Source organism: Mytilinidion resinicola (assembly GCF_010093595.1).
Source record: "Mytilinidion resinicola strain CBS 304.34 unplaced genomic scaffold BDZ99scaffold_13, whole genome shotgun sequence".
Classification (NCBI taxonomy): Eukaryota; Fungi; Ascomycota; class Dothideomycetes; order Mytilinidiales; family Mytilinidiaceae; genus Mytilinidion; species Mytilinidion resinicola.
The window spans coordinates 315,254-340,905 of NW_022985449.1; the positions used below are offsets into that span (position 1 = coordinate 315,254).

General features: G+C 54.8%; 8 protein-coding genes across 8 annotated transcripts; 3 read left to right on the forward strand and 5 right to left on the reverse strand.

The window, feature by feature from the left end:
* Positions 1-218: 218 nt before the first annotated feature.
* Positions 219-2,333, forward strand: BDZ99DRAFT_572579 (uncharacterized protein; the record flags this gene model as incomplete). Its single annotated transcript, XM_033728213.1, has 2 exons — positions 219-516; positions 569-2,333. 2 exons carry the CDS (start codon positions 219-221, stop codon positions 2,260-2,262), a joined length of 1,992 nt encoding a protein of 663 aa, XP_033574636.1. The 3' UTR covers positions 2,263-2,333.
* Positions 2,334-2,455: 122 nt separating this feature from the next.
* On the reverse strand, positions 2,456-3,514 carry BDZ99DRAFT_62399 (uncharacterized protein). The gene has a single exon (XM_033728776.1). The coding sequence runs from the start codon at positions 3,313-3,315 to the stop codon at positions 2,665-2,667; it is 651 nt and encodes a 216-aa protein (XP_033574637.1). The 5' UTR covers positions 3,316-3,514; the 3' UTR covers positions 2,456-2,664.
* A 744-nt stretch (positions 3,515-4,258) lies between these two features.
* Positions 4,259-6,250, reverse strand: BDZ99DRAFT_464590 (general substrate transporter). The gene is made up of 4 exons (XM_033720361.1): positions 6,145-6,250; positions 5,866-6,091; positions 5,243-5,818; positions 4,259-5,154 (listed from the first exon to the last, which is right to left on the reverse strand). The coding sequence occupies exons 1-4, from the start codon at positions 6,191-6,193 to the stop codon at positions 4,287-4,289; spliced, it is 1,719 nt and encodes a 572-aa protein (XP_033574638.1). The 5' UTR covers positions 6,194-6,250; the 3' UTR covers positions 4,259-4,286.
* Positions 6,251-7,647: 1,397 nt separating this feature from the next.
* BDZ99DRAFT_464591 (uncharacterized protein) lies at positions 7,648-7,970 on the forward strand. Its single transcript, XM_033720362.1, has one exon. It carries the CDS (start codon positions 7,675-7,677, stop codon positions 7,960-7,962), a length of 288 nt encoding a protein of 95 aa, XP_033574639.1. The 5' UTR covers positions 7,648-7,674; the 3' UTR covers positions 7,963-7,970.
* On the forward strand, positions 7,947-10,212 carry BDZ99DRAFT_446458 (uncharacterized protein). Its single transcript, XM_033717969.1, has 7 exons — positions 7,947-8,226; positions 8,309-8,374; positions 8,451-8,525; positions 8,574-8,650; positions 8,705-8,983; positions 9,041-9,861; positions 9,920-10,212. Exons 2-7 carry the CDS (start codon positions 8,320-8,322, stop codon positions 10,017-10,019), a joined length of 1,407 nt encoding a protein of 468 aa, XP_033574640.1. The 5' UTR covers positions 7,947-8,226; positions 8,309-8,319; the 3' UTR covers positions 10,020-10,212.
* A 1,400-nt stretch (positions 10,213-11,612) lies between these two features.
* On the reverse strand, positions 11,613-12,738 carry BDZ99DRAFT_420104 (uncharacterized protein). The gene is made up of 4 exons (XM_033716911.1): positions 12,578-12,738; positions 12,392-12,508; positions 12,159-12,307; positions 11,613-12,065 (listed from the first exon to the last, which is right to left on the reverse strand). Exons 1-4 carry the CDS (start codon positions 12,627-12,629, stop codon positions 11,685-11,687), a joined length of 699 nt encoding a protein of 232 aa, XP_033574641.1. The 5' UTR covers positions 12,630-12,738; the 3' UTR covers positions 11,613-11,684.
* Positions 12,739-14,134: 1,396 nt separating this feature from the next.
* On the reverse strand, positions 14,135-15,231 carry BDZ99DRAFT_464597 (YjgF-like protein). Its single transcript, XM_033720363.1, has 5 exons — positions 14,887-15,231; positions 14,710-14,784; positions 14,495-14,650; positions 14,428-14,437; positions 14,135-14,361 (listed from the first exon to the last, which is right to left on the reverse strand). Exons 1-5 carry the CDS (start codon positions 14,968-14,970, stop codon positions 14,279-14,281), a joined length of 408 nt encoding a protein of 135 aa, XP_033574642.1. The 5' UTR covers positions 14,971-15,231; the 3' UTR covers positions 14,135-14,278.
* A 5,458-nt stretch (positions 15,232-20,689) lies between these two features.
* BDZ99DRAFT_489324 (uncharacterized protein) lies at positions 20,690-25,136 on the reverse strand (the record flags this gene model as incomplete). Its single annotated transcript, XM_033722976.1, has 10 exons — positions 20,690-20,877; positions 20,936-22,277; positions 22,317-22,476; positions 22,516-22,575; positions 22,606-22,694; positions 22,725-23,011; positions 23,042-23,672; positions 23,722-24,304; positions 24,667-24,887; positions 25,005-25,136. The coding sequence occupies 10 exons, from the start codon at positions 25,134-25,136 to the stop codon at positions 20,690-20,692; spliced, it is 3,693 nt and encodes a 1,230-aa protein (XP_033574643.1).
* Positions 25,137-25,652: the final 516 nt, after the last annotated feature.

The following is a 25,652-nucleotide window of genomic DNA, read 5'->3' on the forward strand; positions in this document are numbered from 1 at the left end:
GGAATGCGTAATAAGCTTCTCACAAAGATATACCAGCGCAATACCCTTGTAGCGTGTTTCTTTGTTTTGTCTTTCACGCTTTCGCGCCACAGTTTCATTCGCCATTTGGCCTCACCACCAATTCAAATGTTTTGGCATTACTAGTCCTTCGGTACTGTATAAACTTGTTCTCCGGCCCTCTTGTCTCAGATTCTAGAGTGTCTTATAGTATCGATCCAATGGCTTTGCCACCAGTCATTCTTGACTCCAACTCTCGACTTTCGAGCTCTCCGGCGAGTTCCCCTCGAGTCGTGGAGGGGTCTATCGGGAGAAAGCAGAGCATACATCCGGAGATGGAGCGCTCAATACAGACATCAATGTCACCGGGCGCAAACTTCTTTGACGATTCGTCTGATGACGAATTACCGATGAGCCTACATCAGCTTAGTCAAGATGCTCAGGCTTCAGCGAATAGCTCAGGCGACGATGGGGCAGAAGAAACAGACTTCGAACCTGCATCCTTCTACCACCATGATGGTCCGTTTTCTACCTATTGCGCACCCAGCGTCAAAGTTTTAACAATTCACAGGCATCCCTTCCACACCATCTCTGACATCTCTGAATATCTCTCCCATCCAAGATCACCGCCCAGGTCCCAGCCGCCTCGTAACTACTACCACCCCCCGCAACTCCGGCTCCTACTCAGACCCTACCTCGCGATCTCCTACATCCCCTTCTGCCCCGGCTCTACCCTACTCCTTGGACCTCTCCCTCCCTTTCACGTCAGAGCAGGACCCCATCCTCAGTGCACATGCCATCACGATGCGCGCACTAGAAACACGGCACTCAAACGAAGCGGGGAGTGGAGGGAAGAAACCTGTGGCCTGTAGGAGAATGAGCTTGCAGCACCAACAGCAGAGTCAGCACCCTCCAGCCCGCAACATCCCCCAACGCCCCGCGCGCTCCCGCTCTCGCTCCCCCAGCCACAACCACAACATCAACATCGCCTCCCTCACATCCGCCTTCTCCCCTCACGCACCCTTTCCCCCAACTCTCCCCACCAACTCCCGAACGCGCTCGCAATCGGCCCCAGCACACGAAGCAGCGAAGAAATCGCGGAACACAAAGCTGAAGATCCAACCGCCCCTCCCACCCCGTCCTCACGAGAGGCCGAAGGACCTACCCGCGCATTTCATACGCACGCCGTACCCCTTTTCGCCGCACAAGACGTTCCCGAAACCGAGGGGTGTGCAGCGCAGCGCGAACCATCCGACTCCTCTGTCAGCGGATCGGGTGAGGGTGAGGGGGCACAAGCACTCCTTCCGCGACGCCTCCTCCAACTCCAAGAAGCCATCACGCCGCAGGTTTGGATCGAACGCGCGGCCAGATGCTACGGCGACGTCGGCACAGGCGGGCGGGAAGAAGGGGGAGTCGGTGTTGTATCTCTCGCTGACGAGGAGAGCGGGGAGGACGGCGAGCAGGACGGCGGAGATCGCGATCCCGGCAAGCTTGACGCTGCAGGTTGTGCAGAGAGGGCGGGATAAGGGGCTCTGGGTTGGCGGGAGGAGGGTTGGGGAGGAAGTGAAGAATCCAAGGGCTGCGGAGAGGGAGTTTGAGACGCTGGATTTTGATGATGAGGTCTTGGCGAGGCAGTTGAGGGAGGGGTATAGGAAGATGGCGGAGCCGTGGTGGAGGAGGTTGGGGAGTGCGAGGGGGCTGGGCAGGATAGGGGTTGGGAGGTGGGATGGGTGGAGTGGTAGTGACGGGTGGGGAGATGAAGAAGAAAGGGATTTGGGACGAGGAGGGCGGTTGCTCGCGGCAAGAGACACGAGCGACACCTTTTCGGAGGCTAAATTGTGGGGGTTGTTTCAGAATCCGAGGACGGGAAAGGCGAGGTATGCGTGGGTGCATTGGGCCCGTCGCGTTGCTGCCGCCAACCAGCCCTCATCCTCATCCCAGCCAGCTCAACCGCCCCCAAAAATGGCCGAGAACGGAGAGAAGGAGTTACCGCCTTCTCCAGCTCCCGAGATCGATACGGATCTCGTCACTGGAATTGTCTTTACACACCGCTGGCGCTGGAGGCACATTCTCTTTGCCGTTGCATTGGTGTTAGCGCTTAGCGTGCTTGCGACGCTGCTGTGGATATTCTTTGGAACGGATTGGGTTATGGCTGGGTATAAGGGGGCGGGCGATAGGGTTGGGACGGGTTGTTTGATGGGAGTCCTGGTGCTACTTCTGGGTTTGGTGGCGGTCGGAGGATGGTGTTGGGGGAGTTGGGTGTAAGAAAAAGATAGCAAGGAATCGATCACGTGGATGATTACGTGGTCCGTTAGTAAGCTAGCTACTTGGAAAGTATAAAAGATCGTGTTCTTGCAATTGCCAATTCTTCTTCAGGGGACTCTAGGGCGGCGAGAGTGTTGGAATTCAAAACAACCAGTGAGACCTGTCATGGGCGCGGCGGGAGCTGGGCTTGGATCCATGGAACGTTGATGAGGATGAGTAGTACTTTAAGGTACTGGGAAACGTCATCCCTCTACCGCGCCGAAGCTCTACCAGTCACTAAACCATCAGTGCTTCTTATCACTCTCCTTTTATCTTCTCGCTATCTTCTCCGATCACTACTCCCCGTCATCACCAACAACACTTCCTCAGCCACCACTCTACCCCCACCGCCTCCTCCAACCATCAAAACCAATGTGAGGCGATGCTCTCCATGACCAATTGCCCGTCCACGGCTTTGATTCCTCTACCCCATTCAGCCGCATCTTCTCCCTTTTTACCCCCAGCCCCACTTTCCCCCAGCCATATGGGCGTAACCTCATCGTTGTTGCTCCCCCTACAAACCCCTTTCACCACCCGGTGGATCCCCTGGAATGGTGGAGGTAGTTTATGGGACGAGTAAACCAGGACCACGCTGCCAACATAATTGCCAGTACTCTCCGTTGTTGATACGAGATCGAAGTCTGCGATCTTCTCTGGTTCTGGAAACGAGGAGGTGGAGGGGAGTTTATAGTTGGTGAGGAAGGGGAGATTAAGTGGGCACGTGGGAGGCACGGGATATGTCCGAGAGCACGTGTGGAGGGTTGGTTGGTTGAGGCTAAAAACTCCAAGGAGTATAACAGCGATAGGGGATACGTTCCTCACGTTGTCTGCTCGTGGGCTGGCAACATGATCTCTTACTCCACCGACTGAAGTACTATATAAGACTTTACCGTCGCAGCCCTCTAGCTTTCTTCCTAGATAGGGAGTGGTGGGTCGAGTGTGTGAAACCTCGCAGGAACATGAACAATGGCAGTTTCTGGGATTCTTGCAACACAACTGGAAGATGCACCCCATGATCTAGGGGTAGTGTGTTTGAGCGTTGTGTGTCGTGCGTCAGCGCCCTCACCTATTCCAATGACGACGGTTAGCATCTTAAGATACCACTGAATCCTACCTTTTTAGTATCTCTAAGCTTCACCATAACTATCCCATAATAGACCAATATCTCACCATCTCCACCGTCTTCATCCCCTAACCTTGGTCTTCATCACCAACTACTACCGACTCCACCATCCCTCCACCAGCCGTTAAGTCTCCGTCATCGTGATTTTACACTCCGCTCCCCTCCATCACGTGTTGCACACTTCCAGTTGATCCACCACCGACCCCCTTCAACCCACCACTGACTTCCACCGAGCCATCGGAGGGTTAAACGTGCCATTTTGCTCCTCCCGCGGACCACTTCCAGCAGCCATGACTTCATGGCTACCTCTGTTTGAACCGATGGCTGCAAAAGCTGTCTGTGGAGGCTTAGGAGTGGGAGAGGGGGATGTTTTTTATAGTCGGAGAGGGAGGAGGGGAGGAGGTGCGTGCAGAGCACGTGACTTTACCGTTGGATGGGACTACAATTGCCTTGTCATTGAACTCCGTCCACTCGTTTACCGCTGCGTGAGGAGCATCATAATATTTTAAGCATTCTGAATGAGAGAGGAGTTTGGTATTTTACACAACTAGTAATCTCGTGAGGCTACCTTCGACAGTGCCAACAAGGGTGCACGCAAATTGGCAGTGTTCGCAGAATGGAAGTGTATCCGCTGCCCCCGGTTTCTGTTCGTAGGTTGCAGCCCCACAGACAGTGGCAGCGAAGTGTATGGATATCTATAATAAGGCACTGTATTATTTAAAATTGTAATCTTTGACTTGATTCTTCGATTCTTACACATATATAGCGACCATGGATATCAATCCTAAACCCACCCAAACCCATCCCGCCCAGCCCCCACCCGCTCAAAACGCCAGTACCCAGAATGCCGCCCAACGCGTCCCTAGAACTCCCTCTCCCTAACCCTCCCCTCACTCTCATAACTACTCCGCGGCCGACTCGTCATCTCAATCGCCGTCTCCACCATAATCGGCTTCTGGTCCTCACTCTCGCTCAGTGAACTCGCCTTCCCATCCCTGCCTCCTTTACCCATACTCCCCACATCCCCCAGCATCGTTACGACGCCCTCCTTATGGATATCCACGTCCAGCGCCCCGCACGCAATCTGCTGCTCCAAGTCATCGAGGTTGCTCTCCTTCGGCCGCTCCTTCGCCCACGGCCGCCCCTCAAACACGACATCCATCTCCTCGAGCGTGAAGTTCTTCGTCTCGGGCACCATCAGAAACACCTGGATGAACGCAATCATGTTGAACGTGCCGAAGATCATGTACATCTTCCAGTTGATGCTGTACAGCAGCGGCGGGACCGCAAACGCCAGCGCGGCGTTGAAAATCCAGTTCGCCGCCGTCGTGATGCTCGTCGCTTTGGCGCGGATGCGGTTCGGGAAGATCTCGGCCGGGTACGTCCAGCTGACGGGGCCCCACGTGGTGGCGAAGGTGGCGACTAGGAGGTAGGAGCACGCGACGATGGTTTTGGAGACGGGCGGGTTGTCGACAATGTGCCAGCTGAGCGCGGCGTCAGGGGAGTCGGAGCGGAGGACGGGCGAGCCGTAGCCGGCTTGTAGGGCGCCGGAGATGAAGAGGAGCGTGGCCATGCTGAGGGAGCCGAGAAGAAGCGTCGGGCGGCGGCCCCAGCGGTCGATGTAGAGGATCGCGGGGAGGGTGATGGCGACGTTGATGATGTATTGGATGCTAGCCGTCAGCAAGGGAGAGCCGATGTTGGCGGATTCCATAATGTAGACTATGTAGTACCTGTATGAAACTGTTAGCAATGTTTATATAGAAGGATAGCAAAGTAGAATTCATGTAGATGAATTTCAGGTAAGCGAAATGCACGTACATCATTACATTCATCCCAGATAACCCGGAGAACATTTGCACGGACGTGCCTATGACGAGCCGCTTCGCCATTTTATGCTCAGCGAGTGCGGCCCATCCAGCTGCACGGCATTCCTTTTCAAAGCGGAGGGCTTCCTCGATCTCGCGATACTGAGCTAGAACTTTGGGATGTTTGAGGTTGCCACCAGCGTGGAGGTCAGCCAGCACGGTGACGGCTTCTTCCCAGCGGTCCTGCGACGCGAGCCAGCGCGGAGAGTACGGGAACCACATCAAGCCAATACAGAGGATGAACGCAGGGATAGATTGCAGACCCCAGGGGATGCGGAAAGCGGCGGTGCTCTGCGCAGGGTTCTTGGCGCCACCGTCCACAAACGAGCAGGCGTACTGGATGAAATACTGGATCAAAATGCCCCAGGTAATAGCCCATTGCTGGAGAGTGATAATGCGGCCTCGGATTTCCTTGGGGGCGATTTCGGCTTGGTACACTGGTACGATGGCTGATGCAGCACCGACGCCGACTCCGGAGACGAAGCGACCTATGCATAGAGCTGGAATACCGTTGGCGCCGCTTTGGATGCTGGTGGAAATTAGGATTGAGAAGCTATGAGAAAGGGCACGACGTACGCAGATCCCAAAACCCAGAGCAGACATGAGACCTGAATGGCGATTTTACGCGAGAAACGATCCGAGACGAAGGAGGAAGATAAAGCGCCGAAGATGGAGCCTATGGGCATGGAGGCAGTTATGGAGCCCTGGGTGTAAGAGACAGGGTGGTGGAAATATCTCCTGTAGGACTCTGTCCCCAAAACTCCGCTCATAGTTGCAATGTCCATGCCGAAAAGGCCGCCGCCTGCGGTTGTCAGCGGCGAATCAATATTGAAACACGGATCGGGATATGCATACCAATGGCAGCGAAGCCACACACGGCGTAGACATTGGAGATGGTTTTCATGCTGGATCACCAGTGTCCAACAACAAGACAGTACGTAGAGCAGAAACACGATAGAGGAAACGGGAAAGAAGCTCACGAACACATGCGGATGAGGGTCGATTTAGTACAAGCAAGATACGAGCATGGATACGGCATAGATATGGCATGGATGTGGCATGGCCGCGGCACGGATTGGCGGCGGGCGGTGAAGTGCCGCCGCGAAATGGACATCTCTAACTGGATTGAGAAGCCCTCCCGCTGCATTCTCTGATGTGCGTGCAGTAGCCGACGCCCCTGAATGCCCATGGCGCGAGGGCAAACCCGGAGAGGCTTGAGAAGAGCACGGCTCCGCCCCAGGTTCGCGCTGCTGTCAGACCGTCGTCCTGGAGCCGTGAGGCACACGGACAAAGCCAGGACCTCGCAGGACCTCACAGGACCTCGCCCGGGCGAAGGATCGGGCGTGAAGCTTGAAGGATGAACAGGCCGTTGAGGAGATACAATCGGCTACGAGCATCGATACGGATACACCAGCGGTGATAGGCTGCTGGGCCAGGCACTGGATGCTAAGCATGCGGGCGCCGCGTCGGGTCAAACGTGTTGTGCGTGGGATCTGCATGGCCGGTGGTGTTGAAGGGAGAACTCGCGACGCATGACTTGCCAGCCGAACAGGGAGCGGGATCGACCACATCAATTGGGGGCATGCAGTCCCCGCGGATGCTCGCCGCTTGGTGGAGAAGACGGCATCGCGACGCTTCAGGAAGGCGTTCCATTAACTATAGTGAGGGGATCATAGGGACGGTGGCGGGGGGCGGGGAGAAGATGTCGGCTTAAGCTTTGGGCCGGGGCCTTTCTTTTCACGACGGCCAGCGCGTGGAGGCGCTGTCAACGTTACGCACTTAGGGCCGTTTGCTGAGCTATTATTCACAGTTCTCAGGGCACGCGTTCAACCACCCGCTGTGTCCTGACTCGCGCGGTAGGGCAATATCGTCGTCCTCTCACGGCACTTTTACAGCTCCGTCCCTGTCAACGTGCCTGGCAACCACATGCATTATGCACCAACCACAGCGAACTGACTCCCTCGGAGCACACGACTGCAGGCGCGCAGGAACGCGCGAGGAGACCAGGCATCTGGGAGACGTTGTAGGGCCTGATGCCGTGTCAGACGCCCCGCCTACACAGCATCTCTTCACGTCCGGTGAACATAGCGCTAAACTGAGTCAGTCCTGGTTTCCCTCTTTTCTGGGCTAGTACTTAACCGGCTTGAGGATTGATTGGCTAGAACGTTGCTATTCCCCCCTAAGGGCGTCCGGAGTTGCTTCCTTATACGGTAAGTCGGTGGCTTGATATTAGAGAGTGACCACCGGACGTAAAGAGATGCTGTAAAGAGATGCTGTAACGAAACCGTTGTGCCGTCGCCGCTGTGGCTGCCCGCCGTTAGCACGCGACACCACCAAGTCTCCGGGAGCCTCCTTGATCTCCTCGCACGCTCTCCTAATGTCGCTATGCACTCAGACCGCCCGCCCGTCTCACCAGCCGCTTTTCCAGCCCCTTCTGCGGCCCCTTCTGCGGCCAGCCTGCCAGCCTGGGCAAGAATCCGAGCGCTGGGGGTTTCTTTAACCCGCAGGATTCCTCGGCTGCAGCTTCGTTCCACGCCAGACGATGCCGTCCCACTCGTTGACTGCACTCACCCGTGCTGTGCCGTCTCTCGACCCCCCTCAATAGCGACATGCCACTGTGTTGATGCACCTGGCGGGGGCGCCTCCGCTATAGTGATCTCGACGGCGTGTTGAGGCTGGCGGGGTGGCCGGATGGCGCGATACGAGGCTCCAAGCCGCCTCTGGAATCACCAGAAGCTGCCGGTCCGCATGCCCTTCCCCAGACCGGACAGGGTGCCACGTGCGGAGGTGACTCGGGTGCTGGGGAGGCCCTGCACTTCAGCTTCAGCTCTGCCTCCAAAGTCTGGATGCAACGCCCGCCCTCCCTTTCTGGCCTCGTCTGCCTCCCGACTGTCTGCCTGGTCCGACAATCCGTGCCAACTTCCGTGATAAGCTCGTGTCAGTCTGTCAATCCTACTGCCTGTTGCAACCTCTCTGCAAACCGTGCCTCAAGTGCCTCACCAGTGCTTACGATCCGCAGAGCACTTCCGCATGAAGACCTTCGCCCTCCCTCGGCCCGTTACCGACGATGACATTTCTGCTGCCGGTATGTGAGAATCCGCACGCATTCCCCCATGCCCCACCCCTCATCCTCATGGCCTCTGCTGAGATTTTGCCTGCAGAAAAGCTGAAGCGTGTCGAGAAGCTGGTCGACGAGCTTCGCGATGACTTTGAGCACATCAATCTGCTGCCTCATGGTAGGTCGTTCAATTGCCCGGCAGCGTGCATACACTGACTCGACGTAGAGCGGAATGCCTACATGGAGCAGCTCAAAGTCTTTGGGCGAAATCCTGACAATGCCGACCCTATATTCACCCCACAGGTACCGCACTTCTCGAATTATCATGCTTCATTTCAGTGGGACTAAGGGTAACAGGGAATCGAGATCTTGACCCACCACAGCTTCCACAGCACGTCGCTCACTACCTCCAAAGCAGCTTTGCAATGTTTAGCCAACGCCTTGCTCTCCAAACCGCCCACGCGGCAAATGTTCGTCGACCTAGGCTATAGCGAACGCGCAGTAGGACGACTGCGAAAACCGAAGAAAGACGACGAGTTTCTGATGTCCCGCATTCTTTTCCTAACCTCGTATGGGACGACCCAAAGCTTCGAGAAACTGATCGACAAGCATCGTCTCGCCGATCACATTAATGATGTGAGTGATCGACATCTTCACGATCAACTTTATCTGGACCATCGTTAACAATCCTAGAACATCGAACGCCATGCCAAGAAGAAACGTCCGACCTCAAAAGACGACGAAGCTCTCTCCGAAACCCTCAAGCTTCTTTTCAACGTCACCCACTTCTGTCCCACCCGCACCAACCCTTTCTCTAAATCCATCTCACCCATCATGAAGATCCTTTCTCGACGTCCTGTAGTAACACCCCCCTTACTCGCCCCCATAAACTTCCTAATCAACTCCCTCATCAACATGGACTTCGAAGACAAAAGCCTCATCAACTCCAACCTCAAACCCTGCGTCGAAGCTCTGATATCAATCCTCGATGTCGCGCTCCGCACCTACGGCGATACCGAGCTCGACGCAACCGTCACACCCCTCCTAACTCTCCTAAAGCGTCTCGCAAAAGTTTCCCCTCCGCCCGTAATCGCCATCATGAAAGCCTCCATGCTCCCCGACCCGCCCAAGAAAGGGGTCATCAGCAAAGACCCCGCCCTACTCCACGTGCGGCTGATGGACTACCTCGCCAATCCGCGCTCCACCTCCCTCTACGACAGCATCAGCAGCCTCTTCTTCGAACTCTCAGGCGGCGACGTGTCGAAATTGACCGGAGAGTTTGGACTAGGCTTCTCCAGCGGGTTCCTCATGACCCGGAATATGCAGATCCCAGCGAAGAACTCGAGCGTGAGGAGTAGTGTAGCGAGCATGTCTGATGAGTCGACCAAATCGCGGTCTGTGGATTTGACGGGGAGGAAGCCGTTGCCTGGTCTGCCAAAGGACAGGAGTAGTGCGGCGGCGAAGAGGAGGACTAAGGGACAGGGGGAGGAGAAGCTGATGGTGCTTTTTGATCGGTATGTTCTTGAATATCGGATCTCCAGTGGCAAGGAGCAGTGGCTAATTTATGTTCAGATTGAAAATGACCGACATAACCAACTACGACGACCCGCGCATGCAAGCGGCCGCTGAAAGCATGGTCGTGGAACTGGACTCGGACGACGATGGGATTTAGTCTGTTATCCCCAAAAATCGGCGTTTTGATCCGGATCTATTTGTGGGAGTTCTATCGGGGAGGAATATCTCGGTGCTGTATACCATTTTGAATCACGGAATCTGGGTATTTTGAAGGTGGATTTCGAATATACATGTAAACGATAGTGGAATTACTAATAGTTCGTCAGCGGATGTCGTATCCTACCAACTCCCTTTTCACGTCACTCAACACTAACCTGGGGCTTCTCGAGGGTGGCTATGAGTATCTTAGTGGTATCTTGGCATTCTAAGAGGACGAGCCTACTCATCACCCCCCTTTTTGCTACTCAACCCCCCATTTTGCTGCATATCCCCCCCCCCCTAGATTTAGCCTAGCTCCGGCCCGTATTAATATTGTTCCACTAATTATTTTCACTCGCTTGTTGGATGCGTAAAACGGCAAGGCTATACAAATCGGAAAGGATGTATACACAAATTGGAGTGGTGGAGGACCAGCATCACGTGGAGGAACGTCGCATCTCCGGCGAGCTTGTAAGACTACTGCTCGTGCACAACAAGAGCAGAGTGTTGTAGGTGGGCAGGAACCAACACAATCGATGCAGATTGCGACACCGGCCAGCCAAATTACTATGGCAGGTGTCGCTACAGGCACGCCGGCGGTCGAGCGGACCATTGTAGTATTCAACAATCCTGTACAGTTCACAAATACAGCACCGGACCTCTCCGCCGGCCAAGCAGGCACTCTAACAGCAACCCAGGGCTCTATTTCCTTAGTCCCTGACAGTCAAACAGCCCTTGAGGATGGCCCTCTGTCTACTCCTGAGGAGGAGGCTGCTCGTGGTGAAGGAGAATCTTCAGGTGTAAGACCTCGGTACAATGGTGTATACGGCGTTCCTTTCAATTAGCCACTGAGAAGTGGCCATCTGGGTCTGGATCAAATTAGCAGTTCCGAAACCATCCATGCTGGCGTCCTGAGTTCCGCTCCTACAAACCAACTCCCTCCATTTCAGGGAATCCACCGGGTGGAGGGGTAGGGGGGTGGGAGTAAAACAAGAAAAGGTACTCAGGCATGGCTGGATGGGAGCGGGCTGGAGGGGAGGATCAAAACCCTTCATGCCAAAATCACATGGTGGTGGAGGGGACTGGCGATTCGATCGTGGAGGAGCAAAATCGAGAAAAGAGGGAGAGAATGGTGTGTGGGTATGGAGGCGCGTGTGTACGATTAGTAATGAGGAGCGTTATGTATGAGGTGGAGATGGTGGAGACTAGGATGCGGGCAAGGTGGTGAGCTTTAAGGAGGTAGGAAGGCGAGGTTCGATGATGGTGTTGAGTGGTGCGTATGATCATTATGGGCGGTAGTTTCGGAAGCCGTGCACGCCCATGTGGGTATTGTTGCAGTGATGTTGAAGAAGACCTCTGCGAAGTACCATCGATCACCGAGCTTGCGGATTTTTGCAGGATCGAGTCTACCACCAACACTCATGGACAACCTCGACATCAGATTTCGATCCGCCTAGGTGCACCACAAGATGCCCCATGGGGAAGACTCAAGAGTGAAAGAGAGGATGAGCTTCTTTTATACTCTCAGAAGGAGGAGAGAAAGGGATTATGTCATCTTCACGTGATTAGACGCCTGAAAATGTACTGTACTCTGCTGAATCTCCATTCTTCATTTGCCGGAAGCTCAGCATCTATTCCAAATGACTGTTAGACGAAACACCGTGCTCATCAAGGCTGCAACGCCGAGTATGAGCTTTCCGACTCTGAACCAGCCCGTGGCCGCGCCAGGAATCATAATGTCAAAGATATCCAACATTATCAGCTTTGCGAACTGCACTGTCTGCTCGCTCCCAGTAGGACCTCTTTTCTCGCTGCTAGCGTCCGCAACTTTTTCAGTCTTCTCAGAGGTCACGCTTTTCGGATCGATGGGAGCAGCAGTGATGACTCTACTCAAACGTATCACGTTTTGTACGATAGATAAGAAGAGGGCGTAGAACCAGAACTTCATGGCTTCTTTGAAGACGGCGCTTGCCCATGGCACTGTCCAGACACCCATTGCGTCCAGCTAGGTAATTATTAGCACTTCGTTCACGCGGGTATCTTCTAGAAACGGCTTGGATATGTTGGTGCAGGATAGATTGGGAAACTGCAAACTCACTAAAGTGGTGTCTTCAATCAGGATAAACAGTCCCATTGAGCTCCACTTCAGTCTCTCGATCATTCCAAGGACATCGGTTGGATTACCGGATGGTTTTAGTCCTTTGGCGAAGCATCCTATGAATTTGAAGAACCGAAAGAGTCGGCGAGCTATTGATATAATGAGTTTAAAACAATAAAAGAAGAAAAATAATCGCTTTGCAAGCGGAAAGTTGATTTGGATTGAATACGCACATATTGCTACTTGCTGGACGAATCTCTGCAACGGCAGCGGATTGACTAAACCGCTTTGGGCGGCAAGGTAGGTAAAGACAAGGAACTGAATCAGTCGCAGTGTCTTTTCGAGACCATCTTTGTTCCGGAAATATTAGCAATTGCTCCATGGATTTCATTCGTTCCGGGATTTTCGAGAGTACGCACCACCGTCGCTTGTGAGTCGTCCCACCTTGGCTACAAGGGCGGTAAGGCCCATGTTGTTCAGAACTTCAAGCAAGGACCTGAAGGTAGGTATACTACAGCAAGCTATCCTCTCATCGAAATAGCAATAGCACAGGTCTTTCTTTGCAAAAGATGGAACATGGAAAATCGGCTCACCGCAATTTACCACCCGGCTAGTTCGCATCGGGAGTTCTCGCTCCCAAAAGTAGATGGGCTGATCGGCGATAAGATAGTCTGAAATTTGCCGCGTCGTCCCGTTCATGCGAGTCATGATGCCTGGTGTTCGCTCAAGCAGTATCTGGTCCACTAATTCGTGGGTACTCGGAGTACCATTGAGGGAAAGGAAGTAAGACACTATCAAAGCTATTCATGCTTCTTAATAATATGGAGTCTATGTCAATGGATTTGTTTCAGAATTGTTTCTTCTGAATTCGAAGGTAGGAAGGAAACATGAGACTCTCGACTGGGCATTGTCCCAAATAGCTTCCGCAATATCAACCCAAGCCTACGAAACCTTTGCCCATACCGACGTGCTCTCTAACCGAAAGCCGCTCTGTTAAACTCGAGTTACGTCTCTGCAAATGAGCTGGAAACCCTGGGGATCAAGAACCAATATGGCTTCTGCCGGACGAATGGCCTATGGGAACTCTAATACCCTGGGATTCCAACTCTGGCTTCCGAATGCACATACCTACGATAATCGCTTCCTAGCCATTGAGAATGGAGGCATGGCGGGCAAGTATGATACCCTAGCTAACGAATTTATGTGGAATATCAACAAGGGATATGCTATCGCTAGGTAAGCACCTCGCTTCAATCTAGCATAGAAGAAGCACAGGTGTTTATGAATTGCAACAGCTGTGACTCCGGTCACGAGGCTTCTGAAGTCAACAACTTCGGAATTGGTGGGCTTGGATTATCCATCGATTACATGCAGCATACCGGGCAAGTCGAGGCTTGGGTTCACAATTCTATTGCGATGCATATGCCGACGTCGAGGGAGATTGTAGAAAGTTTCTATGGTGTCAAGCCGGGGTATTCGTATTTCAAGGGATTCTCGATGGGTGGCGCGCAAGGGTTTGCTCTGGTACATTGGACTCCAACTCAATTATATCCCTCATGACCTCTCGTGCTCAAGTCTCATGTCATCCAGGCACTTCTTTGGCCCGACCTCTTCGACGGTATCATCGCTGGATGCCCCGCGAACTGGTACTCTCATCTCATCCTCGACTTCCTCTGGAATACCGTGAAATCACAGGCACTCATACTCCCCTCATAACCTGTCACAAGACCACCCATTAACTCAGCAAGGGGCGTGGGCTTCCTCCCCCCGACCAACCCTCGACCTCATCACCTCCGCCGTAATCAACAAATGCGACCTTCTCGACGGCGTGGCCGAGCGCAAAGATGTCGAAGCTAAAAGTTCAACTAGATTGTAGCGAGTACCTCCAAGTGACCCCGTGAAGTGTTCAACCTCGAGAAAGGCGGCATAGGGTATGGTTCGGGCTACAGGAGCCAGGGGGACGGTGCAATAAGATAGGCCCAAGAGAGGAGGCTCAAGAGCGTTCGTCGAGCTTTTCTTTTTCCGACCTTTTGTTGTTTATCTAGGTTGTGTAATACACTTGCAAAGGCTTATCGTACCTCCAAATAGGCAAAGCTTTTTTCTCTTTCAACACAGGACTTCTATAGTTTCGCTTCAGGACTCAGAAATGCAGTACACTCCAACTCAACCAACGCCCCGAATGGGAGTTGATAGACCGCAACACCTACAAAAGTGGAAGTCAGCTTGCCCGCCTCAAAAGGCTCGAGCATATGGGACAAAATCAACTTACAAGTCCGGCACTACTCTCGCGTCAGCTCCTTTTCTCTTTCAACCCCAGTAGAAAAGGAAGAACTCACCGGCTTAGGCTCAATAGCTCCAAAAAACTCATCGTACGCCTCATTCATCGTCTTGAAGTGATCCATGGTCGTGAGGAAGATGTTCACCTTGACGATGTTCGCTAAGCTGCTGCCAGCTTCCTCGAGCACGGCGACGAGGTTTTGGATGGCTTGACGCTATGAGAAAGATCAACTCAGTCTAATTACGCTTATGTGATGGTGTCTGCACGACTTACGGTCTCGCTCTTGATACCACCCTCAGCGAGCTTCTTCGTCGCCGGATTGACGCCAATGGACCCGGAGCAGTAAACCTAGAGGCGCGTTGCGTCAGATTTGATCCAGAAGTATCTCATGACGGTTTAGAAAGGCTTCATAAAGGATCGAAATGATTTTAAACGCCAAATATGACTCACCATGCCATTATACTTGATCGCGAGAGAAAATTGAGGCAAAGGCGCGGGCGCCTTCGTCGTGGATACTGCTTGCTTGGATGCCATGGTTGATCTCAGATCGGATTTCTACAGAGTAGGATTGAGTGAGATGGTAGCAAGGGGAAGGGATGTCGATGGCAAGTCTTTGGAGGCTGACAAATCGGAGCCAACCACTATTCTACAGTTAGGGCTCACATTGAGTCCTTCGCGTGTCCTCTACGAACACTTGCACCCTTTCTCAATTGTTTACTGCAGTCCTAATCTGAGATGCAGGAATATTATCTTTCCAGAAAATGCCGATATTTTGCATTCGAGAGACCAGGCTGACTTGAAGAGCCTCCGGCCAAAGGCTTGATTGGGATTTTGGGCGTGGCACTCTAGAGAAATGACTGCAACGTCAGTCAAGAAGTTCAATCTGACAAGCTTACCCAAGTCTAGGAACAAACGTCATTGATTGAGCAAGGCACAGCCTCACCGGGTGATATCACGTGCAGTTCACGTGATATACGAAGACCTCCTCAGATCTCCGATATAAAAGCTTCGTCACTTTGCTTAGATTCAATCAGAAAGAGCTTGAGTTCGGGCGTGCTGTCACCAAAAAGCGCACGCTGAAATTCATCATGGTTGGGCATGCGTTAGCGGCATTGCGGATGAAGCAAAACAAGTGTGCTAGAGAGTTTCATAGCTAGAGGTGGTGCGGTCTGTGGAGGACTATCCTCAAATACCAATAATCTCCAACATCATTAACATACGAATGTAGTCCAATGCTAAATGAGAAGCTCCCTTCTATGATCAGACTCAATCGATACGCATCGTCACTACGCCGAAACGATAGAGAGCACGGAGCTCGCTTCTTCCCCATTCATCCTTCAGACTGATCCCTTCGAAAACAACGCTTCCCCTCCATATGAGGATGGAGGAGTGATTTTCGACACCCCCACCACATCGCTATCCGGTTCACACCTCTCCCAGACACCATGGCAGACTATTGTGAGAGCCTCCATGTATTCAAGGACAAAGGAAGCCGGGCACTCGCCGTCCGCTATGCCCTTTTCATCAACGCCGACCCAATATTGATTGCGGCCTTCATCTTTGCCTTCAACCGAGCGAAGATAGCCATCTGTCCGCCACTCATATGCGCAGAATCTGCACGTTTTGACACCGCACCACAGTCCGCGCGGACAACTGAGTGGACGGCTGCACGTGTTGATATTCGGACCCACAGGACGTTACCGCTCATAGAGAATTTCAATCGCGTGTTTGAACCACGGTATCTCCGACGCTTCATGTTGTTGTCGTCTTTTTGGTGTTTCGACACACGCCTCCGGACATGGAGACGGCAAAGATGCACTTTAAACCCCAGCCCCGCCCACCTCCGTCTCCAAAAACTCTTTTCCGCGCTCAAGACGAAGAATTTATACGGCAGGGAGGGCCGGAGAAAAGGTGCTTACTAACCCCTCGCCCGTGACCCAACACCCCCCCCTCCTCCCCATCTGCATCACTCTCAAAGATCCCGAACTCAATAAAAAAAAATATTTCCATTAAAAATTCTGAGTATATAGCTCTACCACCCCCCCCCCCCTCCTACCGCACAACCCCCATCACCAAAACAACAAACACCTCCACCACAACCCCCAATCCCGGCGCTCTCACTCCCCCCGCCGCAAGTCCCGAACTCGTACTGGCCGGCGCCGCAGACGTTCCGCTTCCCAGAAATCCGCCTGGTAACGTCTGTCCCGCGCTGCTCTCGCTCCCAGTGATGGCTATCGTTGAATTGATCAGGACGCTTGTTGCGCTTGAGGCATGGGTGGGGGTGAGCGGGACCAGGGCGATGGTGCCGGAGGTGCGGATGGCGGTGTAGATTTGGGACCCGAGGGTGTAGAGGCCGGCTGTTGCTGTGGCGGGGAGGATGACGGTGGAGCCGTCGAGTACGGTGGTCAGAGGGCCAGGAATCGGAGCGGGGAGCACGACGGTGGAGCCATCGATTATGGTGGTGAAGGGGCTGGAGGGTGGGAGGACGACTGTTGAGCCACCGATCACAGTTGTCAAGGGCCCGGAAGCTGGAAGGACGACGGTTGAGCCGTCTATTACAGTTGTGAGAGGTCCGGAGGGTGGGAGGACGACTGTCGAGCCACCGACCACAGTCGTCAAGGGCCCGGAAGCTGGAAAGACGACGGTTGAGCCGTCTATTACGGTTGTCAGGGGGCCGGAGGGCGGAAGGACGACTGTCGAGCCGTCTATTACGGTTGTAAGAGGTCCGGAGGGTGGGAGGACGACTGTTGAGCCGCCTATCACGGTGGTCAAAGGTCCACTGGCTGGAAGGACGACCGTCGAGCCACCAACCACCGTCGTAAGCCCTCCAGGCGCCGAAAGCACAACGGTTTGTCCCCCGATCACAGTTGTCAAAGGACCGCCTGCTGGAATCACTGCCGTCGATCCGTCGATCACAGTCGTCAAAGGCCCAGGCGCAGGAATCACCGCCGTCGATCCATCGATCACAGTCGTCAAAGGCCCGCCTGCTGGAAGTACGACCGTCGAGCCATCAACGACAGTCGTCAAAGGCCCAGGCGCCGAGAGTACAACCGTCGACCCGGCCACCACAGTGGTCAAAGGCGCATCAGGAGCAATTACCACCGTCTGCCCCCCAACGACCGTGGTCACGCTCCCTCCTCCCACCCCTGAAGCCACAGCCGTACTCCCATCCACCACAATCCCCCCGGAACTCGCCACACTAACCACGTGTCCTGAGATCGTAGCTAAGGGGTCGCCAGGCTTGAGCGTCAGAGAACCTAACACGACCTCAGTGGCAGAAGGCGGGTCTGCGGCTGTGACAACTGTATTTCCAAGAGTCACCACGACAGCGGGGGCGGGAGTTGAATTAGAGGCTGCAGTAGAGCCGATGTTGTGGCAGGAGCTGCCACCACCGAAGGCGAGACAGATGAGTTTGCCGATGTTGGCGGTTGAGGAAGAAGGTACTGGCGCCGGGGTTGCGGGATCGTTAGGAATAGGGGTACTCGTTGGGTTGACGGGAATGACGGGGTTGCTTGGATCACTCGGATCGGTGGGGTCCAGTACGATGGCTGTCGATGTCGCGATACCCACCACCGTTGTAGGAGAAGGAGGGGGCACAGGCTGTCCCTGTGTCTGGCTCTGAGGTTCCCCCGGATCTCCCACACTCTGGCTCTGCTGCGGCGCCCCTGGATCTGCAGTACTCTGAACTGGCACTGGCACTGGCTCTGCCGTCTTCGTAACCACCGGCACACTCGCCGCCTGACTCGGACTCGGCTCCTGCGTCTGCGCAGGCGCCGGCGCCGTCACCTCCACCACCGACGAACTACTCGGTCCAAACCCATTCACCCCGTGCACCGCCACGGGGGGGTCGAAGATCCCAAAATGCGCCGCCGTGCACCCCGCCCACTCGCTCCGTAACCCCGTCACACTCGGCGGCATCAGGATAAACGGATGGTACCACTCCTCGTAAATCGTCTCGTTGCACCACGTCGGGAAGTTGAAGCACTCGCCCATGTTCGTGTACGCGTCGCGGCTCACATGGCCCGGCGCCAGGTCGGCGAAGTTGAAGCTGGCCTCGACGACGCCGTGCTGCGCGCGCCCGCTGGAGAGCGCGCCGGGCGGAATGGTGAGCACGGTGCCGGGGTAGGTGCGGGTGGTGCAGTAGTCGTAGGAGAAGATGGTGTCGACGAAGATGTAGGCGGTCGGGGAGGTCAGGGTGGCGCCCGAGAGGACGGCGGTGACGAGGCCGGTTACATTAGATGTCAAAGTTACGCCGGGGGCGTTGCAGTCTGAGGCGTTGGAGGAGGGCGGTTGGGTGGTGGTCACGGGCCAGTAGGCGAGGTGGGCGTTGCGGCCGAAGATCTGGCAGGGCCCGCAGATGCTGGTGGGGGATGAACAGGCTGGGGGCGTGGGGGAAACCATGCCGGATCCATTATATACAGTGACGGAGCGGAGGTAGGCGTCTTGGGCGTAGCTCCTCTGCGAGAGTCCGTAGTCTTCCCATAGCGTTGAGCATGAAGAAGGGTCCAAGGAACAACTCGGCGGCGGGGTAGTGAACGTCGGCCAGATGGTGGTCGTGTTTGGAGCTGTCGTCTCCCAAGTCGTGTTGGTAAAGAATGATGGGGTTCCGTGGGCCCGCGGTTCACCGTCACAGAGCGTGGTGTAGATTTCGCCTGTTTGGATCGTAGCCCAGGAGGTGCGTTCGCTAGAGAAGGCGGCGTCGTGGACGACGGATGTCGCGTGTAAGGTCATGTAGCTGTCGCTGGAGGACTGGTAGTCGAGCCATGATTCGTAGCAATTTGACGCATTTGACGCACTTGACGTCGTGGTGGCTAGACTTGCAGCGAGCACTGAAGTTGAAGCATTGAACCCGGCGGATGGAACGGCGGCTGTGGAGCCTATCAATATGCAAAAGGAGAGAATGTGAAACCATGATTGCACATGGCGATGCGAGCCCGACATTATGGGATGTAAAGAAAGGACGTCCTATTCAAAGGACAATTGGGAATCCAAAATACAATGAAGGGAAAAGAGAATCCTTTCGGGGCGATGTACCCATTTAGCCCAAAACCCTCGACGACTCCCTAGCGGGCATGGGAGATTTAACACCAGGATTCCCATCCATTGAAAGATAATCCAGGTACGGGGGGCCACGGAGGGTCCTTTCAAGTGGCGTACGTATGGGTTTCCGCCCCAAGGTACTCTAAAAACAGGCGCCTTTTGGCAAAACCGCTTACTGAAACCCCTGCGGAAGATCCTAGCATATGCTCATTAGGGCCCGACGTGCGACATGAGCTGCTAGCCACCATGTTGGCTAGAATCAAGGACGAGAACTCGTGTTGGTAGAAGAACTTCTTATTTACTTGGTCTGTGGATAGCCAACACGAGTCTAAGGAATTTTCTGTGAGGCGGGCTGTAGAGTATTTAGTCGTAATTGGCGACGCTGTCTACAGTTAGCTTGCAAAGACGTCTAATATGCAAGAAAAGCCAAATAGACAATTTCCCCTGTACTTCTCCAGACGTACAAGGGAACAATTAAGAGAAGATTAAGGGGGCGCCACGTCAGAGCGAGCAAATGAGAAGGAACCGGATTACTAATTAGCGAAGTCACCAATCACGTGAGTAGTACTCGCTTACTACGCTAGCGCAGTTCAAGATTTGACTTCGAAGACTCATACTTGATTCGCTCTATCTGCTCTCCAGGTAGCTCCAAAAGCACAAATGCAGATGCTCGCCTCATCCGCTACAGGGTTACAGTACAGCGCACTCGCTCTCACAAACGAAAACCGCGCAATGCTCAGCTCAGGGATATCAACCATCCAGCGGAAAGACGTAGGCAAAGAGAGGGACAAAGTATAGAAGACACACACACATGCAAGAAATCCGACACCCATGGTTACCGAGCGCCTTGCTTGCAATGTCCAGAGAAAAAGAAAGAAAATGCAGCTTCCAGCGTGTGTGACGTGGAAAAAAGGTATCTTAGATTCGACTTCCGCACAAAATGCAGGAGGGATGTTTCCATGCAAAAAAACAGTCTTCGTTTGAAAACTCGAAGACGAGATATGCTAGGGAAGAGGATTGCCTGTTCCTCTTCTTACCCAGCAGCCAGCGGCGCTACGGCGTGTAATCCCTGCGGCCGTTCAGATACAATACAACGCAATGCAACACGTGCTCGTTCGTTCCCATTCCAGAATTACCATTCATCCCCTCACACTTGACACGTCTTCTGCCTACCACATGCGCATGTTACAACCCTCAAAGACTTTCTTTCTCATCACACAAGCACCCACTCACTCCCCCTCTTGATAAACTTATCCAGCATCATCGTAACGTCCGTAAGCACAAAGCGACAGATATAGAACCCGAAGAACTCCGCCGCATGGCGGGTGCTGAGTTCGAGTCCCACGTGGGTGGAGGAGGAATGCCGGAGGCCGGGATCTTCGACTTGGCGGGCGATTTGATCTTTCAAAAAGTCAGCGGAATTCCAGATAGACACGTTTTGTCAGTAGTTCAAACATACCCAGTATTTGCACTGCATCAAACAGTTTCGCCAAGCTCTGCATATACCCCGCATTGGGCCCATCAAACACCACACTCGCAACATCCCTTTTCGCAAAGCGGATATTCGGCAGCGTCGTCATCGGTAGTGTCGGCATCGTCAACGTCTCCTTCGGCACCTCGCCTCCAGCACCTTTACCAGTAGCCATGCTACTCAAGCCTACCGCCGAGCTCTTCGATCGCAGTTTACGCCATGACGAAAGATACGATTTGCTCTGCGCTACCGCGCTTTTCGGGACAGTTTCGTTAGAGTTGTGGCTGCCCTGCGCACCAGTCTGGCCATCTCCACCCGCAGCGCCGTTGCCGACCATAGTCGCGTCCTTGAAAAGGGATGAGATGCCGTTGACGCCGACTTCGGTGCCGAGTTTCTTGGCGAGTTGGGTTTGCGCTTGGTCCATGACGCTTTCGAAGGTGTTCATTTCTTCGTAGACGGCGTCAGCGTCTAGGGTGTCGACTTCACCTAGGCGCTGCAAGGCGGCGGTTAGTAGGTCACAATTGGCCATTTTTTCATCGATGTTCTTAAGCTTGACGCCCTTGACGCGCCAAACATCACGGGGGATGAATAGCTTGGTGGAGATGTAGCCGCCGCGCGGATGAGCGATGGTCTGGTAGAAGCATCGCATAAGCCAGAATGGACGCAGGAGATACGAGTCCGGACATGGTTCTAGAGGAATGGGCGCGTTGACAGCCATGGTGTTGGGAGAACCTGGGCTGTATGGTGAGTGTATATCGCTCTCGAATAGGTGCATGCCCCCGGTAGGTAGCCCATCTGTCACGTTGAATGTTGGCACGCTTGGTGTGGGTAAAGTCTGACCTCCGTTGCTTTGTTTTCGAGTGGTGAATGAGAAGGTGGTACTGAGAGGTGTGCCAACAGATACATCGGAACCATCGGGGCTGGACATAGACAGCGTGCGGGCTTTGAGGCTTAAGGAGGACTTGTTTTTCCTGATCCCAGCAGCTGGAGGCTTGTTGGCATACTTGGGAGAAGAGGGAATGAGGGTACTGTCATTCGATATTACTTGTGTTAATAGAGGGGTCGCTGGTGATACGGTAAATGAGTCCGCGGGACTGGGGATCGGCGGTATTGGAGATGGTGCGGAGAGGCCCGAGGTTTGTGACACGGATGCTGGTAAACCGGGGACCTTAAAGGTAGTATCTGCCAGGGTCTGGCTGCCGTTCAAAGCAGCTCCAGCAGATTTGGGTATGGGGGGAATTTCTGGTCGAGATTCTTTATCGGAAGCCGCGAAGGGTTTTTCTGTCTGCGGAGGTGGAGATACTGATGGTAGTGACGTCTCAATCTTTAGCTGCTTCGCGTTTTGTCCGGATAGTCGTCGACTTCGGACGCTGGAAGCTGCATTTCCACTCATGCTAGGGGGCCTAGCAAATGACGCGTCGATAGCGGTTTGAGGTGTTTTAGATGATGACGAGTCTGAGATAGCAGGTAGTGCCCCGGTTGGAGGAGGTACGGGAGGGGGTAAGTGGCTGGGCGGCTTCACTGAGAATCTAGCTGGATAATTTACCTCCGCAACAGTGGAAAGTGACGTGCCGGCGGTCGTCCGGTTGGATGACATCGAGCTATTCCAAGTACCATTTGAGAAGCCGCTAGAGTCAGATTGTCGGGGTAGGGAGGACTTGGTTTGTAGGTCAAAGTCAAATCCGTCCAGCATGTACTCTTTGGTCATTTCGTCCAGCATGCGCTCCTCTTCCTCAGCCTCATCTCCCTGGAAGTTGAACTCGGCGCTTTCCCGCACGTGCGGTAATCCCTCGCTCCGAAGCTGTGTTTCCCGATACCGATATCTTGCTGCTGATATAGCCTCTTCCCTCTCCACTTCCTTAACACGCTCTTTTGCTAATTCGACGTTTCGAAGCCTTGTAGCAATATCCATCTGCAAGGGCTGCTCATCCTCGTCGTCCTCGTCCTCATACGGTTCAAGACCATCATCATAAGCAGCCTCTACAGCCGCATCCAACGCGGCGTCGAACTCAGCCTCCGTAGCACCACTTCCAGTACGGATATGTTTCCGGCGTAATCCAGCGCCTGGAGATAGCGAATGCACGGAGGACGAACATGAAGACCCACCAGACTCATCAATAGTATCAAGCCAGGACATGGATTCGCTGCTCGCGGCCCTAGTGTGATTCGGTGCGGGGTTGCGCTCCGGCTGTAGCAGGGTTTGTTGAACGTTGGATTCATCGAGCACCTCTTTTTTAGCGGGAGGATTTGGGGAAGATGGCCTCCTGGGCCTCATGGGTGAAAGAGGCGGCGGCATATAACTTCGGTCCATTGGAGATTCCAGCGCTGAGTTTCGATCGAAACTTTGACCTAGCTTCCCTGGAGGAGGTTGTAATAGAAATTTCGAAGAGGGTATTGTGCTTTCTACCTCGCGAATAGCAGAGGTGAACATGGACTCCCTCAATCCCGGCGTTTGCCGCAATGGTAGTTCCTGAGATTGAAGCTGCGGTCTTGGTTCCGGCTCAATGGCAACCGACTTGTCGTTTACTATTCTCGTCATGGTAGCCGTTTCAATCACGGCCGGCTCGACGTCATCATCTTCTGGACCGCTTAGTATTATAGACTGAGATTCTCCACTCAGCGACTCGTTACTCATAGGCCGTGCGGGTAGCGATTTTCCAGCAGCGGATTGATATGCGGGGTCCAGGCGGCGGAGTTCCTCAATACGGTTCGTATATGTCACGCGCTGGACCACTGTTAGCACACCTCTGATTGGCCGATGGTGAAATCCTTACTATTGCATCCAGCTTCCGCCGGTCTTCCTCCCCTGAACTCCGTATCATAACCTGTTGCAACAACTTGCACGCATCCCCATACGCCTCCATGGCACCTTCGAAATTCTGGGCATTGTCGAGTAGTACTGCAGTGTTAGCCTTCTGCAGCGCCCTCGAAAGCATGGTCTTCTTGTCCTTCTCCCTCCGCTCCCGGTTGCGCGGAGGGGTGTTTGTGAATCCGTCGTCAAGCCTGCTGCTGGCGTCGCTCCGACTCCGCGTTCTTTGGTGAGAGTCGGCGTCCCTTGACCCAGCTCGCCTGTCCCGCGGCGCGGCTGATCCTGGTTTTACGTTTTCTCTTGAGGAGGCAGTAGTCGGCCTAGCAGTGGTGCTCGCCTTGTATCTTGCCTCGGACTCTAAAACACCCACAGGCGGAGATCCTAAAGACGCTGGAGCTGGTCTGCTCCTCGAGGGCGGTCTATTGCTGTTCTGAGGGGGGTTCCGGGGCTTTGTAGTAAAATAGTCGGTCGACGCGGCGGCGTTATATGTGCTGGGCGTGAACAGGCCCGAGGTCGAAGGGGTATTCGCAGCTGAGCTGCTCGCAGAGCTAGGGTCGTATACGGTCGAAGGTAGCAATGGCAGTGTTGATATCGGCGGAAGCGCAGTCACCGTGCGCGAGGGGTCGAAGGCCGGGGAGTGCGGGCGGGAGCGGCGATGCGGACTCGCAGCGGGAGAGCGGCGCGGGTTCGTGGCAGACTTTCGTGGAGGCGAGGAGTTGTGCGCCGAGGATCCATGGAGAGACGTAAAGGAGCGCGAGGGCGAGGCGCTGATGCTCAGGCGGCGCGCAAAGCTGGAGGCCTGGCGCGAGTCCTTGTCCTTGGCCGACGACTTGCTGCTGGCAGTGCTCTGCGACCAGCGGTTGAGGTTGCCAATTCCCTCGCGGATGGAGCCTATGCTGTCCTGGGCGACATGGGCGACGCTTTGGCGGCGGGTCGAGGGAGGCGGTGTAGGCTTCGCGGAGGGCGGCGGCGGGTCGTCCCTGAAACTGGCGGAGCGCTTGACGGTGACGACGGACGACGAGGAGAGGGAATTGGAGCGCGACTGCTGGCGGCGTTGCTGGTGGGCGGGCAGCAGATCGTGGGCTGGGTCGAGGGCGGTGAAATTGGCACTGGCGTACATGGTGTCGTCTTCTGGCTAGCGGGCAGGTCGCTGGTGTCTCAGGGACGCCAAGCACGGCTGCAGACAGGACCCGACGTTCATGCAATCTGGGCGGGCGGCATGGCGGCTCCGGCGCTGTTGGAGGACACAGGCGATTCGCGGGCGTGGGAGCGTGGGTGCGTGGTTTGGAGGGCTGCAGTGTATCCGTGGCTTTCGACGTGGTGGAGAGAAAGGTCGGCTCTCCCTGTCCCTGAGCGAACAGACGCCCGAGGGCCCGCCATGCCATGCAGGGGTGAAGGCCGGGAGGGGCCCGCGACGCAGACACCACGAACACGCAGAGGGAGCCCGACCAGACGCTGTCGCTGGCTGCACGCTGGAGCTATTCCTGCAGACGCTGCACCTCTGCATCAAACACTCTGCCAAACGCTCTGCCAAACACTCTCTCTACACGTCTGCAGTCTGCACGCTCCCCTGAGTCCCGCGGACCCTGAGTTGGGTGGCGTTTCGAGCCCGGGGGAGCACGAGAACGAGGCTGCCCGCTGCCACCTGCCCCGGCCCTCTCTCACCGCGCATCTCACACGGCCACGCTCGGCGCCGTTGGTGTGCGCAATCGCGGAGGCTGGTCGGGAGCAGCGCACAGGCTGCAGCGCGCGCCGATCTATCGCATATGAGATTGGCCGCCGCTGAGGCCGCAGCGACGCAATTGCCGGCCGCGAAGAGCGCAGAGGGAACGAAGCTCGCGAGAAAAACGCCGACCTGCAGTGCCAGCCTCGCCATGCCGCCCAGGAACAGCGCCC